The following is a 19624-nucleotide window of genomic DNA, read 5'->3' as shown; positions in this document are numbered from 1 at the left end:
AGTATGAAGTTTTTTTTTTTTAATGTGTGAGTGTTTTTCCTGCATGTGTGTGTGCACATCACATGCATGCCTGATGCCCAAAGAGGTCAGAAGGGGGCATCAGATCTGGGACTGGAGTCATAGATGGTTGTAAGCTGTTGTGTGGGTGCTGGGACTTGAACCTACGGTCCTCTGAGAGAGCAACAAGTGCTGATGACCACTGATCCCACACTCTGGCCCAAAGTAATGGTTTTTTTTTTTTTTTTTTTTTTTTTTTTTGGTTTTTCGAGACAGGGTTTCTCTGTGTAGCTTTGCGCCTTTCCTGGAGCTCACTTGGTAGCCCAGGCTGGCCTCGAACTCACAAAGATCCGCCTGCCTCTGCCTCCCAAGTGCTGGGATTAAAGGCGTGCGCCACCACGCCCGGCCAAAGTAATGGTTTTTAAAATGAAAACAGCAAAGCTTTGACTGTTTGCTTGGAAGAAGCAAATATGGAAGCTGTCATTGGGGCGGCAGGTGTAGCTGTGAGAGGAGGCGAGGTTGTGAATGTGAGGGGGCACCTTGTGGGCATCCGTTCTTCTTCTCCCAGCTCATTTGTGAGGATCAAATCTAAGTCACCAGGCCTGGTGGCAGGTGCTTTGACTGCTTTCAGTAAAAATATCCCTACAAGATGAAGTAATGACCGAGGGAGAGTTCCTGAGAAAGAGACAGAGGCCTGTACTAAAGCTCTGGTCCCTCTGGGCTCCGCACAGTGGCATCTTTGGCCTCCCACTGGCTTCTGGTCCCGTAGCCATGTGCTGAGTGGGTGGCTGTCAGACCCGGCCTGGGACTCTTGCTTCCTTTCCTCCAGGTTAGGACTGGAGCCTGGTTGGTGTCCTTGACAGCAGCCTCCCTGACGTCCCTTGGCCCTTGCCTCCCTAACTGAAGCTCCAATGCTCAGCAGAGAATCCACACCTCTACCTGCCTCCCCAACTGAGGCTTTTTTAAACTTTGTTTTTGTCTCTTTTGGTTCTGGGCATTGAAGCCAGGGCCTCGTGCATGCCAAACACATGCTCTTCCACTGAGCCACCCCCCAGCTGGACTCTTTGGTCTTGTACCGGGTCTACTCAGTGTGGCGCACACAACGGCCATTTAGAGCCAAGAACAAGAGCTTGGACAGAGTCCGTCTTTCCTCAGAGTTGAGGGTACGTAGCTTTCAGGGCTGGTAGAGGTTGAGGGTGAGCATGCGGCCCTCTCCTGTCCCCTCCCTGGCTAGTCGGTGTATTAGAAGTGAGTGGTTTGTGTAGACACCTGCTTGTGCTCCATTTCAGAGGTCTTGTGGACTGTTTCTACTTCGGCAGAGTTAGGCATCTCGGTCCTTTCTGGATCGGTTTAGGAAGACTGGAGCCTCGTTCTGACCCCCTGGGCTCTGAGCTCACCTCAGTCTCTCTGGGTTTCAGTGAAGCGCTATGTCCGGAAGGGAATCCCGCTGGAGCACCGGGCCCGTGTCTGGATGGCTGTGAGTGGAGCCCAGGCCCAGATGGACCAGAACCCTGGATACTACCACCGACTGCTGGAGGGAGAGGGTAGCCCCAGCCTGGAGGAAGCCATCAGGACAGGTGGGAGGCCCGTGCACAGTGCCTGGTGCCCGTGTAGCTTGAATGGGGAGGGTGGACTAGGAAACAGAGCTCCATCCTTGCCCAAGTCCTAGGCAGTAAGGAAGCCTGCCTCGCTAAAGATGCACCTGCAGATGCCCAGTTTTGGGTGGAAATCAAGACTAAAGTGTTCACAGGGGAACAGCAGACGTTTGTGCGGCTACCAGCTTATGAGAGAATGAGCGCAAAGATCAGATTTCCTGGGTTTTAGGAGCCTCTGCTGCTGGCACCACCGTGGCACCAGGCAGCAGTGGCCTTGGTCATGTTCACTTGATGTCACTGGAGGTTGCTCCCCGCACCCTGGTGTCAGGTGGGCATTATGACTGACCTGGGTGCTACCTGTGCTGTTCTTCCCTGTCCTCTAGGACCCCAGTGACAGGGCTTTACTGGATCTCAAAAAGCTCAGAGTTGCCAGGTAGGGTGGCTCACACCTTTAGTTCCAACCCTCAGGAGGTAGGGCAGGGGGATCTCTGAGTTTAAGGACATCCTGGTTTGCATCGCAAATTCTAGGATGACCAGGGCCACATAGAGGGATCCTGTCTCAAAAAAAAAAAAAAAAAAAAAAAAAAAGACCAAACAAGAACAACAACAAACCTTACCACCCCCAAAAGCTCAGAGTTCAGCATAAGTTGAATATTATTATATTAATATTTAGGAACTACAGTTGCATTTCCAGAGTGCAAACTCCAGTGAACAATGCCAGTGTAAACACCACGTGCTGGAGTTTTATGTTACCTCACAGCACAGACGCCGAGGGCCCAGCTTGTTCCTGCCATGGGCAGGACCATTCTGCAGCCCCCCTGCCCACCTCAGTCTCAGTTCACATGGCCAAGGCCTGTGGGAGCTGAGGCAGCCTGGGGGAGGGGGCTGACAGTCTGTGGGGGGCTGAGGCAGTCTGTGGGGGGCTGAGGCAGTCTGTGGGGGGCTGAGGCAGCCTGGGGGAGGGGGCTGAGGCAGTCTGTGGGGGGCTGAGGCAGTCTGTGGGGGGCTGAGGCAGTCTGTGGGGGGCTGAGGCAGTCTGTGGGGGCTGAGGCAGTCTGTGGAGGGCTGAGGCAGTCTGTGGGGGCTGAGGCAGTCTGTGGGGGGCTGAGGCAGTCTGTGGGGCTGAGGCAGTCTGTGGGGGGCTGAGGCAGTCTGTGGGGGGCTGAGGCAGTCTGTGGGGGGCTGAGGCAGTCTGTAGGGGCTGAGGCAGTCTGTGGGGGCTGAGGCAGTCTGTGGGGGGCTGAGGCAGTCTGTGGGGGCTGAGGCAGCCTGGGGGAGGGAGCTGAGGCAGTCTGTGGGGGCTGAGGCAGTCTGTGGGGGGCTGAGGCAGTCTGTGGGGGGCTGAGGCAGTCTGTGGGGGGCTGAGGCAGTCTGTGGAGGGCTGAGGCAGTCTGTGGGGGGCTGAGGCAGTCTGTGGGGACTGAGGCAGTCTGTGGGGGGCTGAGGCAGTCTGTGGGGCTGAGGCAGTCTGTGGAGGGCTGAGGCAGTCTGTGGGGGGCTGAGGCAGTCTGTGGGGGGCTGAGGCAGTCTGTGGGGGGCTGAGGCAGTCTGTGGAGGGCTGAGGCAGTCTGTGGGGGGCTGAGGCAGTCTGTGGGGGGCTGAGGCAGTCTGTGGGGGGCTGAGGCAGTCTGTGGGGGCTGAGGCAGTCTGTGGGGGGCTGAGGCAGCCTGGGGGAGGGGGCTGAGGCAGTCTGTGGGGGGCTGAGGCAGTCTGTGGGGGCCGTAGAACCCGGCCAGAGGTCTCATAACGGAAGCTCTGCCCCAGGTTCTCAGCAGAACCTCACCTCTCAGATTCTTCTCCCAGTTCCTCTCTGTCCCTGGAAGTCCCGCCTATCCTCTCCTGCCTAGCTATTGGCCACGCAGCTCTTTATTAAACCAATCAGAAGCTGCCTTTGCAGAGACATCTTCACAGTGTACAAAAAGGGTATCCTACAACATTCCAGCTCTGGCACGTGCCACTCTGTTTCTGCCTCTTACTGTATGCATATCCTGTGGGACATGTGTAAGCGACATCATGTAGCCATTTTTAAATTATTTATTTTTGAGACAGGGGCCTCAGTGTGTAATCCTGGGGCCGGCTTAGAACTTGCCTTGTAGACCAGGCTGAACTCAACTTACAATCCGCATGCCTCTGTCTCCCAAGTGCTGGGACTAAAGATGTGCAGCCACCACACCTGGCTTGCTTTAAATTTCTTTTTTAATTACATTTATTATTTATTTTGTGTGTGTACGAGTGTGTGTGAGTGTGTGTGTGTGTGTGCGAGTGTGTGTGTGCACGCACGTGTATGTGCTCACATGGATGGATCTATGGTGGTTCGAGGACAGATACTAAAAAACAACTTATGGGAATTGGTTCTCCTTCCATCGTGTGGGTACCAAGGCTAATACTCAGGCCATCAAGCTTGGTGACAAGCACCTCTGTCTTTTAGACAGAATGGTCTCCCAGACTGGTCTGGAACTCCATATGTAACCACAAATGACCTGCCTCTACCCTTTTTTTTTTTGGTGTTTTGAGACGTGGTGTCTCTGTGTAGCCCTGGCTGTCTTGGGACTCGATTTGTAGCCCAGGCTGGCCTTGAATTCACTGAGATCTGCCTGCCTCTGCCTGCCTCCCGGGTGCTGGGATTAAAGGTGTGTGCCACCACTGCCCAGCTTCTGCCGCTACCTTCTGAGTGCTGGGATTGCAGGTGTATGCTACCACACCTGGTTTGTGTGGTGCTGGGGATCGAACCCAGGGCTTTCTACATGTAGACAAGTACTCTACCAGCTGAACCACACCCCCAGCCCCTGTTTACTTTTGAGAGGACCACGTGGTGGACTCCCATGTCTGTGGAACCACTCTGGTGCTGCACTAACAGGGTCACAAGCCTTACCCACCCTCGGCTTTACCTGTGTCCTGGAAAGACACTGGCATGTGGGGAAGATGTCACAGTCAAGGGTACCATAGAGGGCGAACGCGGCCCGAATCGCTAGTCTGAAGCAAGATGCTGCTGTTCCTGTGACCAGTCTGCGTCATGGAATGTTTATAGTTCCAGGGGAGATGTTTTGGGTCTGGGAGGCTATGGAGGGTGAAGGGCAGTGAGCAGGAAGGGGCGGGGCGGAGAGGCTTCTGCACAAAGCCCGGCATCGTGAGTTTACTTAATTCCTGCTATCAGTTTATCTCTGGAGGGAGTCCTGGCCTGTTCTCCTTCCTATGTTTCTGGGCGTTTTTGTTCCAGTGCTTTTGAAACTGCAGCTCACTCTGTAGCCCAGGCTAGCCCTGAACTCTGCAGTCATCCTGCCTTGGCCTCTTGGGTGTCATGGTTACAGGTGTGAGCCACCAAGCCTTGCCTTTTGATGTTCCTTTGTGGAAGCAGAATTTCATTATGTGGCCCTGGCTGACCTGCAATCCCCTATCTTGAACTCATAGAAATCCGACTGCTTCTCTTTCCAGAGTACTGGGACTAAAGGATTTGAGAGGGGTGTGCTCCATGCCCAGCCCTAGTCTTATATGTTTGATGTTTGAATCTGGAAGCTTTTTTCCATGCCGACAAGGTAATTGGAAGTGTCCAGGGGAGACCATAGCTCCAGGAAGCTACCTGCCATTCCCGATTCTGAAAGAACATGGGACCCATCCATCCTCGCCCTCCTTCCTGGGCTCCTGGGCTAAGACCAGGTGTGCAGCATGCCTGAGGTGATAGCTAGGTTTTCTGAGGTGACTCAGGTGCAGCCAGGGTGGTGCCATTCCTGAAATCCGAGACAGAGTCTGGCCACCTTGGCAGAGGCAGAGAGAGTCGTTGATGGTGACGCTGGTGAATTTCTGTGTAGACCTGAACCGGACATTCCCTGACAACGTGAGGTTCCGGAAGACGGCGGAGCCTTGTCTTCAGAAGACCCTGTACAACGTGCTGCTGGCGTACGGGCTACACAATCAAGCTGTGGGTTACTGCCAGGTGAGCCCCCAGAGCCTCAGAGCTGGCGTGTGTGTGTGGGGGTCATTTGACACCCCATAGGTCCATGGCAGTGACGTTTTGCCAGGTACAAGCTTTGTTCCTGGCTCACGAGCCCCGGTCGGGATGCCTCCCTCCCAGTAGGTCTGGTATGTCCCTGCTGGATGACTGTGTGCTGTCACGTGGTGAAGAAGGAGAGGGTGGGAGCTGGGAACAATGGCAGTGACATTGAGTGGCACAGAATGGGGGGAGGCCGGGGCCTGAGGTGCGCTGTGCAGACTTTCTGTGGGTGTGGCCGACCGTGTGCCGCAGGGCCCAACCTCTGAGTCGCTTCTGGAAGCCTGGAGTGATAGATCCGACCTGCAGATTCTGGTCTTTGATTGCCGGTTGGGGAACAGTTTCCTGATTATGTTTGGGAGTGCGCTGGGACCTCAGTACTTGAAAACTGAGTGGCTTAACCAAGAGTGATTCTGGAACTATGAAACCCAGGTGTGGGCTGGACCTCCTCCGCAGCTGTTAAGGATGACTGTCCCACTTCCTGTCCAGGCTCCGCCCCAGAACCTGACACTCCTGGGGTTGTTGTCTCCACATTCGCCCTGCTTGTTGTCGGCGTCTCCCTGTTTGTGAGGACACACACCATTAACTGGAGGTCCCTATTCCAAAGGGACCTCATTTTAACTAGTCACATCTGCACAGACCTGTCTCCAAGTGAAGCCATACTCTGAGGCAGAAGACTTCTGGCTTTGGGGACTGTCTTAGGGTTTCTATGGCTGTGAAGAGACACCATGACCACAGCAACCCTTATAAAGGAAAACATTTCATCGGGGCTGGCTTACAGTTTTGGAGTCCGTTATCCTCATGGTGGGACATGGATGCATGCAGGTAGACGTGGTGCTGGAGAAGGAGCTGAGAGATCTACATCTTGATTCACAGGCAGCAGGAAGAACTGTGACACTGGGCATGGCTTGAGCATAGGAGACCTCAAAGCCCACCCCCTCAGTGACACACTTCCTCCAACAAGCCACACCTACTCCAGCAAGGCCACACTTCCTAATAGTGCCACTCCCTAGGGGGGCCATTTTCTTTCAAACTACCACAGGGACAGTCTTGCTCATAACACAGGGCCCCGCAGATGGCTTTGCATTCTCTTGATGAAGCCTTGCTGACTGCACACAGGTGCTTCCACGTGAGCACCATTGCCACACTGGCGTCTTCCCACGCCGTCACTCTCGGGACCCAGGAACAGAGCTGTTACTGACCTCTGTGTGGTCGTGGTGCCTTGGTCTGTGTACTTTTTCTTTTGGTGCTGAGCATTGAGTCTTTTGCATGATTGAGAAGTTCTGTCGCTGAGCTTCATCCGGCCTTTATGTGCAAGCCATACGCCTGTCAGGAGTTTGTGTGCATGCAGCTGCCCGTGGAGGCCAGAGGTTGACATCCAGTGTCTTACCCTCTAGATAACTCCCCATCTTATTTTTAGGACGTGGCCCCCTGAGCTCACTGAACCTGGTGCTTGCTAACTTAAGCAGATTGGCTGGTCAGCCATTTGTAATCTGCCTGTCTCCACCTCCCAGTTCTGAAATTATCGGCACATGCTACAAAGCCCTCCTTTTCTCATAGACACTGGGGATCCGGATTCAGTTGAGGGGCAAACACTAGGGCCATTTCCCTGTGCATTCTTCCTGTGTGTGGTCTCAGTCTTGGGGACAGTCTGTGGAGGTGCAGAACAGAGGTATTGGAGGCTGTGTGCCTGGCGGTGGACGTTGGCTCTTGGCAAGTGTATCTTGTGCAGACCACACCTGCGGGGTCCATTTGGTATTCCTTGAGCCTACCCCATTGCGCCGTGGGAAGCTGGATCTCTTCCCTTATTTCTAGAGGAATGCAGGTTTATTTTAGAAGGACACACGGAACGGAAGGAAGGAGGACAGAAGTTGTGCAAAGCTTTATTCTCCCAGAAGTGACAGGGGCACACATTCCTAGGTCCCCATCATAGGCTCCGAGGGCCGTGGCCTCTGCCTGGCTTCGCGCCGGTCCCTGGATTCTGGCAGCGTCTGCCCTTTGGGGAGAGTCCTCTCATGGCCCCGCTCCTTCAGGCAGGACCGTGGTCCTTGCTCCTTTGAATTGTTTGCCTTCCGGGGTAACTGAGGATTGAACATGTGAAGCGAATGCCATATCACCGGGCTATCCCGTAGGCCTCTTTCTACCTTTTTATTTTGAGTCAGTCTCCGTCAGTTACCTAGGCTGGCCTTGAACTCGTGGTCCTCCTACCTCAGCTTCCTAAGACGCTGGGATTACACGACTGTGTCACCAGGCCTGGCTGATCTTGGCTGCTGTTACAAACACAGTCGCTAGCAGGTTCCCCTCTGCCAGAGCTCAGTGCCGGTCACCACCGACGGTGCCATAGGCCAGCAGTAGGAGAGAGCCTTTGGCTGTATATTCCGAGGGGCAGTCGGTGTTCTTCAGGCTGAGTTCCCTCTTTCATACTGCGTGGCTGAACAGTGCAGACAACCAGCCTTGGGTCCCCGACTGTGCTACGCAAAGGTGGGGCTGGAGCAGCAGTTCTCAACCTGTGGGTCGCGACCCCTGCGGGGGGGGAGGGGGGATGTGGGATATCAGATATCCTGCATATCAGACATTTACAGTTCATAACATAAACATAAAATTACAGTTGTGAAGTAGCAGCGAAATAGTTTTATGTTTGGGGGTCACCAGAACCTGAGGAGCTGCATTAAAGCATCGTGGCTGTTAGGGAGGTTGAGAACCACCGCACCAGAACTTCCCAAATTTCCAGGAAGGGCAGAAGAGTGGAGACCTGCTGTGAGCTGCAATGTTGCACTCTGTTTGTTTAGAGCTCAGGGTGAAGTTTGTTTTCCGTTCTGATTCCAGGGAATGAATTTCATAGCAGGATATCTGATCCTTATCACCAAGAACGAAGAGGAATCTTTTTGGCTTTTGGATGCTCTTGTTGGAAGAATACTACCTGGTAGGTTGAAAGTTCTCTTTGCCCCGCCCCGCCCCACTTCTGATGTCTTTGAAAAGGTCTGGCTGACCGGTCAGGATGGCGTGAAATGGCGGAGGTGTAAGGCAGGGGTGGAGCCCTTTCTGGCTTTTGTGAAGGAAGGCAGGTCTTGGGTTTAATTCCCAACACAGGAGAGAGGGAGAAAAGGAGAGGAAGAAATGCAGTGAAAGCATGGTTGGTTTCTGTGCTCTCTGCTAAGGGCCACGTGTCCTCCTGGTCACGTGTCCCCCTGTGTGTGTGGCCTCTGTGTAGTCGAGTTGACCACACATGAGCCGCACGGCCCAGATGTTTTTACTGAGTTTGTGAGAACTCAGCATAGTGTGGACAGATGTTGCTGCTTTGTGAGTTGGAAGTCCTTTTCACATCTGTCTGCCTTCTAGTCATTAATAGAGAGGAAGAGGCACCAGTTGTAGTAAAGCCAGTGTAGACCAGGGGCTGCGGTGAAGGCCACTGGGGAAGAGCCCATGCTGTCCTGAGGGCGGTGACTTGGGGACAGAGAGAATTTCCTGCCTGCCCAGCCTTGTGCCTGTCCCCTCAGAAAGGTGTTAGAACACGAGAGTGTGTGTGTGGCCTTGAGCCCGGGCTGTCTTCCTGGTTCCTGGATCCTGCTAAACTAACATATCCTCACGGCAACCTGAGTTGTGTGTTCATATTGGTCAAGCACATTTCCCAGAGGAGGAGACTGGAGGCCTAGGGAATGTGTCCGCTCCAGGCCGATCTACTGCTGTCTTTTCCGAGCCTGGGTTCTGAGGTACGACTGCAGGATGTGTCCTTGCTGAGGCGTGTGGTAGGGACGTGCTGGTGGCCTGGGACCCACCAGAGAGAAGCAAGCTCACCTTGCTGCTGCCATTAGCCCACGAAGCACCGAGGTGGGGACGAGAGCTGGCTGTCAGCTTGACACAAGCTAGAGTCATTTGGGAAGAGGCACCCTCAACAGACAAAATGCCCCCACAAGACCGGCCTTGTAGGCAACTGTGTGGTACATTTTCTTGACTGATGATTGATGGGGAGGGCCTAGCTCACTGTGAGTGGTGCCATCCGTGGGCTGGTGGTCCAGGATTCTATTAGAAAGCATGTTGAACAAGCCATGGGAAGCAAGCCAGTAAGCAGCTCCCCTCCATGGCCTCTGCATCAGCTCCTGCCTCCAGGTTCCTGCCCTGTTTGAGTTCCTGTCCTGACTTCCCTTGATGATGAACAGTGATGTGGAATCATAAGCCAAATAAACCCTTTCCTCCCCAGCTTGCTTTTGATCATGGTGTTTCATCACAGCAATAGAAATCCTAACTAAGACAGGGGAGGCCGAGCATGGAGGCACACGTCTTCTTTTTTTTTTTTTAAGATTTATTTATTTATTACATATACAGTGTTCTGTCTGCATGTATGCCTGCAGGCCAGAAGAGGGCACCAGATCTCATTCTAGATGGTTTGAGCCACCATGTGGTTGCTGGGAATTGAACTCAGGACCTTTGGAAGAGCAGCCAGTGCCCTTAACCTCTGAGCCATCTCTCCAGCCCCGAGGCACATGTCTTTAATCCTATCCCTCAGGAGGCAGAGGCCAGCTCTGTGAGTTTGAGTTTGTGTTCAGCCTGGTCTGTATAGGAAGTTCCAGTTCATCCAAGGCAACCCCATCTCAAGAAAAAAAAAAAGCCCATGACAGTAGTTTTGATTAAAGATGCCATGAGTGAGTAGCTTCTAGTGTGGATAAAGTGTGTGTGGTCCTTATGGGTGACATGGTTAGTATCTGGATTGTGTAAAGAGGCCCTGAGGGCCTGAGGTACAGGGATGCAGCTTGGAGGGACAACCTGGAGGGCCCCCTAGTAAGGAGAGGCAGGCTCATGTGCAGGCGGATTTTTTCTTTGAGCGGCCACCTCACAAAAAAATGGCACAGAGATTTATTATTAATTATGAAAGCTCAGCCTTAGCTTAAGCTTGTTTCTAACTAGCTCTTGTAACTTAAACTAACCCATTTATATTCATCTACTTTTTGTCTTGTTTTTCCCCCCAAGACAGGGTTTCTCCATGTAGTTTTGGTGCCAGGCCTGGATCTCACTCTGTAGCCCAGGCTGGCCTCAAACTCACAGAGATCCGCCTGGCTCTGCCTCCCGAGCTCTGGGATTGAAGGCGTGTGCCACCGGCACCCGGCGTCTTGTGGCTTTTTAGCTGTCTTCCATCGTGTACCTCCTGTTTCCTCCCCACGTCCTCTGACGTCTCCGTCTTTCTTCTTTCCTGAGACCTCTCTGTTCCCTAAGTCCCGCTTAACCTCTTCCTGCCTGGCTATTGGCCATTCAGCTCTCTATATAACCAGTCACAGGGACACATCTTCACACCAGGTAAAGGAATAATTCCACGACACTCATGCGGTATGAGTCGTCAGGTGACTTTCCGCCCTCACGGGGCACACATGATCATGATCTGCTGAAACCTGTTGGAAATGCCGCGGTCTCTTCAGGGATATGAGACACTGAGTGACTCTCACTGGCCACCTGACTAGCCCAGGGTTACCCCACTCCCATCCCCAGGCCTCTGATTGAGGCTGGATCCGCCCCTCCCTCCTCTGCCTCCCTGGAGTTGTGCCTGTCATTCAGAAGTTGACTGAGGACTTCCTTTGTTTTGAGACGGGCTTTCCCTATCCCTGGCTGTCTTGGAACTTGCTATATAGACCAGGCTGGCCTGGCACTCACAGAGATCCCCAGGTGTGTAGTGTCACGCCTGGCTTCAGACTAAGGACTTTGCTTTTACCATCTGTTACCTCTTCTTCACCCTCGTGTCCCAGAACACGGGACTCTTCCATCATAGTAGGCTTGCAGGTCCTGAGTCTCTAAGACCCCCATGGTGATGCTCCATCAGTCTGTCATGATGGAAGCTTCATGTCACCATGCTGATGGCCTCTCCGGAGTGGAGAATCCCTGTGTCTGCCTGGAGGGCCGGTCCCTTAATGAATAGATTCCTGCATGTCCAGGAAACAGTTTGGCTTGTTCTCCCCTGAAATGCAGGGAAATAGGTTGCTAACTGCTGGTCACAGCAACACCTCTGCCTATGGCAGACACAGCCCTGATGCTGAGGGGCTCCAGGTCTCCGCAGGCCAAGGGTCCAGCTCCTAGTGCAGGAGGGATGGGGCGGGGCTCCCCGGTCCTGCTGGTCTCAGCCAGGTCTAAACAGACTAAACCTTCCTGGTGGCTTCCGATGGCCACTTATCCTGCCTGTGGGTTGGCTCATGTGTCACGTAGTTTTTTATTTATTTATTTATTTATTTATTTATTTATTTATTTATTTATTTATTTATTTTTATTTTACAATACCATTCAGTACATATCAGCCACGGGTTCCCCTATTCTCCCCCCTCCCACCCCCTCCCCTTACCTCCAGCCCCTCCACCCCATTCCCACCTCCTCCAGGGCAAATCCTTCCCTGAGGACTGCGATCAACCTGGTAGACTCAGTCCAGGCAGGTCCAGTCCCTTCCTCCCAGACTGAGCCAAGTGTCCCTGCATAAGTTCCAGGTTTCAAACAGCCAACTCATGCAATGAGCACAGGACTTGGTCCCACTGCCTAGTTGCCTCCCAAACTGATCAAGCCAATCAACTGTCTCACCTATTCAGAGGGCCTGATCCAGCTGGGGGCCCCTCAGCCTTTGGTTCATAGATCATGTGTTTCCATTCATTTGGCTATTTTTTTTTCAATAATTGAGTAAAACTGAGATTTATTATAAGCAACAGTCGTCCTAGGGACCTCCATGCTATATATATAGCCTCCATGGTTCTATGGGTTGTGGTCTGATTGTTCTTTATTTTATATCTAGAATCCATTTATGAGTGAGTACATACCATGACTGTCTTTCTGGGTTTGGGTTACCTCACTCAGGATGATTTTTTCTAGTTCCATCCATTTGCCTGCAAATTTCATGCTCTCATTGTTTTTCTCTGCTGAGTAGTACTCCATTGGTGTCACGTAGTTTTAATCTCAGGGTCAGGAGTGCCCTTTGGGAATTAGACCTTGTGAGTCTGGCTCTTCCTTTGAAGCCAGGCAGCAAAAATAATCCGAGCAATATTCTCTCGATCTCCCTCTTCCAGACATGGCAGTTCAGAAGGAATTGGCGATCCCAGTACTGTGTCCCAGTACTGTGTCCCTGTGCTGTGTGCTGTGCCCACGTATTGGGGCACCTTCATTCTGGAAGGAGGGTTTGGGGTTTGATCTCCCCACTGGGACCATGTTTTTCATTTTCCAGTAATTATTTTTGCCTTAAAAACTATTATTATTAATTAATGGTTAGCAATTAGGAAAATATAAATATTTAAAGATGAAAATAAAAAGATTTTATTTTTATTTGTTTATGTGTATGGGTGTTTTGCCTGCATGCATGTCTGTACATCATGTGCGTGCCTGGTGCCATTGGAGGCCAGATGAGGGTGTGGGATCCCCTGGGACTGGAATTACAGTTTAGAGCCACCGTGTGGGTGCTGGGAATTGAACCCAGGTCCTCTGGAAGAGCAGCCAGTGCTCTTCAGAGCCATCTCTCCATCCCTTATTTACCTTTTTGAGGCAGGGTTTTATCATGTAGTGTTGGTTGGCGTGGAACTCTCTATGTAGACCAGGCTGGCTCAAACTCACAGAGATCATAGATATCCACCTGCCTCTGCCTCCTAAGAGCTGGGATTAAAGGCATGCACCACCACACCAGTTTATTTAGTTTTCAAGTAGCCCAGGCTGGCTTTGAACTTGGTATGTATTGGAAGATGACCTTGAACTTCTGACCCTTCTCTCACATCCACACTTGAGATTATAGTCATGCATACCCAGCAGTGCATGCTGGGTAGGGTGGCACGCGCTGTAATCCCAGCCCTTGGGAGACTATGACAGGAGGTCAAGAGTTCAAGGACAGCCTGCGATACATAGGGAATTCCTACCTCAAAAAGCTGAGAGGGAATGTGGGAGACTGCAGTCCCACTTCAGACTGCAGGGTGCACCCCAAGACACGGACTCCTAGACACCCAGCCCTGTGTGCTGTTTTCCCTGGGTGCTCATGCCTGTGATGTGTGTGAGTTAGGCACCAGGGGAATAGCTGACTGGTAAGAGAAGTTTCAGCAGTGCACTGAGACACGCGAGGGAAGACAGTCCTTCCCAGAATGCCTTGCTTCATTGGCCCTTGCGATCAAGGAGACTCAGTGCAGGCACTGTGACAGCAGGATCCGGATTAGAAGCACACAGTTGACAGTGTGCCCGTTGGGCCCCTGTGGTGGTGAGCTGATGGCCGTTCCTCCTCTCTCTTGTGTGCAGTCACTTACACCGTGGCTAGGGTTTAGGACAGACTGAAGGAACCCAGACCCTTTGTCCTGAAGAGCAGGTAGGTGGCACATATCCCTGGACGCCTCTGTCTCCACCCTTTAGCTTCAGATCCGGGAGCAATCCTCGGGATGTCCTTTGACTAGGGATGTGGCTGTGCCCTGGTAGGTAGAGCTGGGGTGAGGATCTGCGGTCGGGGCACAGAGCTACGGAGTCGTCACCCGAGGTCACAGCAAGGGAAAGAAAGACACTGGTCTCCAAGGCTGGGCCTCTGGACCTGGGGCCCTCCCTGATAGCAGACAGAGCTGTGGAGATGTGTCTGCAAGGCCTGGGTGTGCAGGGTAAGATGCTGTTTCATAGGCTCGGACAATGTGATAGCTCTGGGCCCAAGGCTCAGCCTTCCTCATTGTCCCAGGAGTTGATGTCTCTGCACTCGGCTTTCCCCACACTCTATCTGTAGGCAGGCACCCCCAGCCTGCCTACAGTGAGGTGGGCCAGCACAGTGGGCCAGGCCATCCCTTTCTTTAGACTCCGACATCACCCAAACCCAAGGAATCTGTCTGCTGGGTCTGCCCTGGACTCTTGATTTGGGCTTTCTGCCTTTTTTTTTTTTTTGTGGGTCCAGGTGTTTTATGCCCATTAAACAGCATTTGCCAGCATCGGGGATCATTCATATTCTCTTTCTCCCTCTCCTTCTCACCCCTGCCCCCAGTGTAACTCTCTTTCCCATCCCCTCTGTGGCTCTGGCTAGTCTAGAGTTCAGTATATTGACCAGGCTAACAACCTTGAACTCATTGGCCTCTGCCTCCCGAATGCTGGGATTGCAGAAATGTGCCACGGTGCTCAGCTGGATCTGTTTTTTATTTTCTTTCTCTCCTTCCTTCCTCCCCTTCTCCATTTCTTCCTCTTCTTTTTTGTTTTTTGTTTTTTTTGAGACAGGGTTTCTCTTGGCTGTCCTGAAACTCACTCTGTTCCAGGCTGGCCTTGAACTCACAGATCCGCCTGCTTCTGCCCGCTGAGTGCTGGGATTAAAGGTGCGCGCCACCCGCACCCAGCTCCTCCATGGCGGTTTCTGACAAAAGGTGAGGGCTCCTGCATTCCCAGCAGAGCCCCTCTGCCAGCCGCTGTGGGCTTCCTGCATGACTGGAACTGGTGATAGGTGCTCTTGAGTGTCCTTTATCTGATTGGGAGCAAACAGGTGGAGTCTTGCATGTGTGTCACAGAATGCATACATCTTCACTATGGAGACCATGCAGAAGGAAAAGTGTCTGAGAAAGTCGGTCACCTGCAGACCACACCACTGTCTGTGGCACTTCCTGGATTTGGTAGCAGAACTTGGAAGCCTCTACCTTTTCTTGGTGCAGCCAGGATGCTGTGGCTGAGCCTGGGGTGTGGGGCTATGAACAAAGGCATAGATGTCCCTGGAACAGGAGAGGCAGTCCCTGGAGCTAGGGGTGTGCATGCGTGCGTGCGTGCATGTCTGTGCACTGTGGTCATACCTAATGTCCAAGGGTGGTATTGCACTGACTTCCACGGGAGATGGGCAGGGAAGTGGAGAGGTGAGTGGGTTAATGTAATCCTCCCCAGGAGACAGTGTCAGTGCCGTGGAGTTCGGGGCATGAGTTTAACGTCTCTATTTTTGGAAGCTGGTCTAAGCTTCCAAGCAGGGCCAAGGTCATGAAATGCTCCTCTGCAAATCTTCCCCACTGCTCCCGCTCAGCTCCTTTCCCTCTGCTGAGCGGATGATAGAGCAGGGGACGGCCCTGGTTGTCTCTGCACACGCCTCTCCCAGCTAAACAGGATGAGCAGTTAGGAGGAGCTGGCCCTGTAATCCTAGCTTGTAATCCGGGCATTTAGGAGGTCAAGGCAAGAGAGTCAGTCACACATTGCAGGTCATCCTGGGGTTCAGAATGAGAACCACCACCCAGAAATACCCAGAATAAGTTAGCAACAGAAACAAGAAAAGGGTGCAAATGGTGGAAAGGCCCCAAGAGGCAGATTCAAAGCAAGTATTAAAAGAGGACGGTCCGTCCGTCCATCCGTCCTTCCTTTTTTTTTGAGATGGACTGCCCTGGAACTCCAGGTCAGTAGAATGATTCAGTTTCAGCCTTGATGTTAAATGAGTGTGGACTGCGCATCCCATGCCACAATCACTGTTGTGTGTTAACCTCACGGACAAGACACTGTTGGTGTGTATTTAGTGTGCCATGGTTTTCCGTTTTATCACGGACTTATTGATTTCTTTTGTAACATAAATAGTGCATTGAAATTTATAACAACACATTGCCCTAACAAGTTAAAAAAATTAAGTAGGGAGGCCAGTGAGATGCTCAGTGGGCAGAGCCACGCCTTTCCAAGGCTAACCCCCAAGTTTGAGTCCCAGGACCCACACTGTTGAACATTTGATCTCCGTATGTATGGCTGTCCAGGCCCACATCTGTTGTTCTAATCTTAGATGATCTTTTTTTGTTTTTTTCCTTTTTTTTCCGGAGCTGAGGACTGAACCCAGGGCCTTGTGCTTGCTAGGAAGCGCTCTACCACTGAGCTAAATCCCCCCCCCCCCTTTTTTGAGACAGGGTTTCTCTGTGTAGCTTTGGAGCCTGTCCTGGAACTCACTCTGTAGACCAGGCTGGCCTCAAACTCACAGAGATCCGCCTGGCTCTGCCTCCCGAGTGCTGGGATTAAAGGCGTGCGCCATCACCGCCCCACGATGGTCTTTTAATGAAAAGCCCAGAGCCAGATATCAGGGTGAAGGCTGAAAAATCAGAGAAGCAGAGTAAGCCACAGCCGCCACCTCTTATGTCGCCAACTCCACTGAGTCCTCACGCGAAAGGGTCTCAGCTGAACTGCCTTAGTTCCTGTCTCCTCACACCTTATATACCTTTCTCTGCCCTGCCATCACTTCCTGGGATTAAAGTTGTGGGTGCTTCCCGGTACTGGGATTAAAGGTGTGCGCCACCACTGTCTGGCTGTTTCCAGTGTGGCCTTGAACTCACAGAGATCCACATGGATCTCTGCCTTCCAGTGATAGGATTAAAGGTGTGCACCACCACTGTGTGGCCTCTCTGTCTAATCTAGTGGCTGGCCCTGTCCTCCCATCTTCAGGCAAGTTTATTAGGGTACACAACATATCACTACATACACCCCTCCACCCCACCATGCAGCCCAGGCTAGTCTGAAACTCACTGTATAGCCAAGAGCTACATGTCCCAAGCGTTGGGATTTCAGGTGTGTGCCACCATACCCAGTGACACTGGGTCAAATGTAGGGTTTCCTGCATGCTGGATAAGGCAAGTAGTGTGCCAGCTGAGCTTCGTCCCAGCCCCGAGAACCTGAAACTATCCCATTAACCTGTGACTCCCATTCTGCACCATTCAGTGGCGGCTTGAGTTTTTCTGTCCTGAGAGCCTCACAGAATCACACAGGACCTGGCTCTTCTGAAGCTGGGTGTCCTCCGGGCTCCTCAGTGGAGGAACTTATGTCAAAATTTCCTTTTACAGGTGATGAGTCTTTTTTTTTTTTTTTGTACAGATGAAACCCAGGGCCTTATGCAAGCTGTACAAGTGCTTTCTGTGCCACTGAGCTGCATCCTTAGCCTTCTTAAGTTTCATTTTGAAAGAGGGGCTCATGAAATTATCTGGGCTGCCCTTGAACTCTCTGTCACTCAAGCAGGTGTTGAATTGAGTCTCCCAAGTAGCTGGGAATCTAGGCCACTGCCCCCAGGGCCCCTGATCTGAAGCTCCATTCCTCTTGTCCCGTGTGGCAGATTACTACAGCCCGGCAATGCTGGGGCTGAAGACAGATCAGGAGGTCCTGGCAGAGCTGGTGAGGATGAAGCTCCCAGCGGTGGCAGCCCTGATGGACGGTCATGGTGTGCTGTGGACCCTGTTGGTGTCCCGCTGGTTCATCTGCCTATTTGTGGACATCCTGCCTGTGGAGGTGAGCACCTTGATCAACCTCAGGGGCTGTGTGGGCCGCTGTGGCGAGTGACTGGGCATTTTTGTCTCTACAGACTGTGCTGCGGATCTGGGACTGTTTGTTCAACGAAGGCTCCAAGATCATCTTCCGGGTTGCTCTGACCTTAATTAAGCAACACCAGGAATTCATATTGGAAGCCAGCAGTGTTCCAGACATCTGTGATAAATTCAAACAGATCACCAAAGGGGACTTTGTGACTGAGTGTCACACGTTCATGCAGGTAAGTTCTGGGCTGCTTGACTTGGGGGGGGGGGCTCAGCTCTGTAGATCTTCGTCCCAGCCAGCAACTGCCAAGTGTCCCTCTCCCCGTGAGCAGCTCCCTCCCTCCCTGAGCTATGGCTGGAGTCCAAGGCTGCCAAGGTGGCTGCCAAAATCCCTCTGACCTCATGTCTGAGGCTACTGCTGTTCACCTGGAGAGCCTGTTCTGGTTCATACTGGTTGGACATGCCCAGGTTTCCCTGGAGTCCGGGAGAGGAGGCAGGCATGTCAGTGAGGCCTCCATGTGCTCAGCTAGCTCAAAGCCTCTTCCCTGGCTCTGCTGACTACCAGCCTTCCGAAGGCATGGACTCCCTCCTGCCCTGATAAGCCATAGTCATCTTTGACACCTAGGATGTGCAGGCTGTGTGGATGGAAACTGCTGAATATGAGGTGGGGGTGAGGCTGGGCAAGACCTAGGCTGAAGGGCTGAGAGCCAGAGCCCAGCGCTGAGTGACCCTGGCAGGAACCCATGCAAAGCAGAACCTGGGGGCTCCTTTCCAGTTTTTGTTTGACTCAGGACTGGCCTGGACCTTCTTATGTAGACCACATGGAGCTCAAACTGCAGAGACCAGGCTCTGTCCCGAGTACTGGGGTTAAAGGTGTACACTGTCACTCAAGTCAGAGGATGTGGCAGAGGCCTCTTGCATGCAACTATTCTATTCCATCAAGCTGTGGCTTGAAGCCCTTGCTGGCAAGAAGCACCCTTGGAGGGGTGGGGGGTGGGGAGGTGCGGCTGGGGAGAGGGTGACTCATGCCTTTATTCCTAGCACTCAGGAGGATCTTTTTGAGTTCAAGACCAGCCTGGTCTATATTGAGTTCTAGGATAACCAGGACTAGAGACCATGTCTCAAAAAAAAAAAATAAATAAATAAATAAAACATAGGGTGTAGTAGTACACGCCTCTTTAGTCCCAGCACTCAGCACTCGGGAGGTCAAGGCAGCCTGGTGTAGCGTTCCAGGACAGCCAAGGTTACACAAAGAAACCCCATCTCAAAACACACACATGCACACACACAAGCACATATACACATGGGGCACGTACATACCTCGAAAGTAGGTGGTGCTCATAAACACCTGCGTTTGTTCTGACTTTTGTCGTCCAGATGAAGCGTGGGCAGTTCCGCGTAGGTACAGGGACAGGCACCTGTGGTGGGGCCTAGTAGGGACCTTTGACCCTGTAGCTGTTTCCTGTTCTCATGTTGTGATACTGAAGCCACGCCAGGGAGATCTGGGTGTGATGGAGAGGGTTCTCCCATAAACTCCTTGGAGTTGGGGCTTCATCCCAAGGTTAAATACAGCAGCAGCGTGGAACAGGACCCCAGAACCAGCGGTTCACAGGCTGCAGAGGCCTGCAGAGGCTGCAGCCAGAGGCTCCCTTGCTCCCATCTACACGCAGGTAGTGACGCTACCAGTTCCTGTCCCCGTGGAGAACTGGGACTCACTGACAGCTTGCAGCTCTTGTTATCATCTTTGCAGTCATAAATTGAATTATTTGGTCTGGTGAGATGGGTCACTGAAGAAAGGCACCCACCCTGAGCTTGGTTCCTGGAACCAATACAGCTCCAGTGTGACA

At 52.5% G+C, this 19624-nt stretch overlaps 1 protein-coding gene across 2 annotated transcripts in view; it reads left to right on the top strand.

Annotated features, from left to right (window-relative positions):
* Positions 1-19624, top strand: part of Grtp1 (growth hormone regulated TBC protein 1) — a 28809-nt gene that overhangs the window by 8439 nt on the left and 746 nt on the right. The window contains exons 3-7 of one of the 2 annotated variants that reach the window (XM_028881268.2): positions 1416-1574; positions 5399-5523; positions 8404-8500; positions 17582-17754; positions 17828-18013. In XM_028881268.2, coding sequence (XP_028737101.1) covers positions 1416-1574; positions 5399-5523; positions 8404-8500; positions 17582-17754; positions 17828-18013 — 740 coding nt within the window. The remainder of the gene's footprint in view (positions 1-1415; positions 1575-5398; positions 5524-8403; positions 8501-17581; positions 17755-17827; positions 18014-19624) is intronic. The other variant, XM_028881269.2, reaches the window with a different exon arrangement.

The sequence above is a fragment of the Peromyscus leucopus genome, chromosome 17 (assembly GCF_004664715.2).
Source record: "Peromyscus leucopus breed LL Stock chromosome 17, UCI_PerLeu_2.1, whole genome shotgun sequence".
NCBI classification, from domain to species: Eukaryota; Metazoa; Chordata; class Mammalia; order Rodentia; family Cricetidae; genus Peromyscus; species Peromyscus leucopus.
The sequence above is the reverse complement of the archived record's forward strand: the minus strand, read 5'-3'. Positions and strand labels throughout refer to the sequence as shown.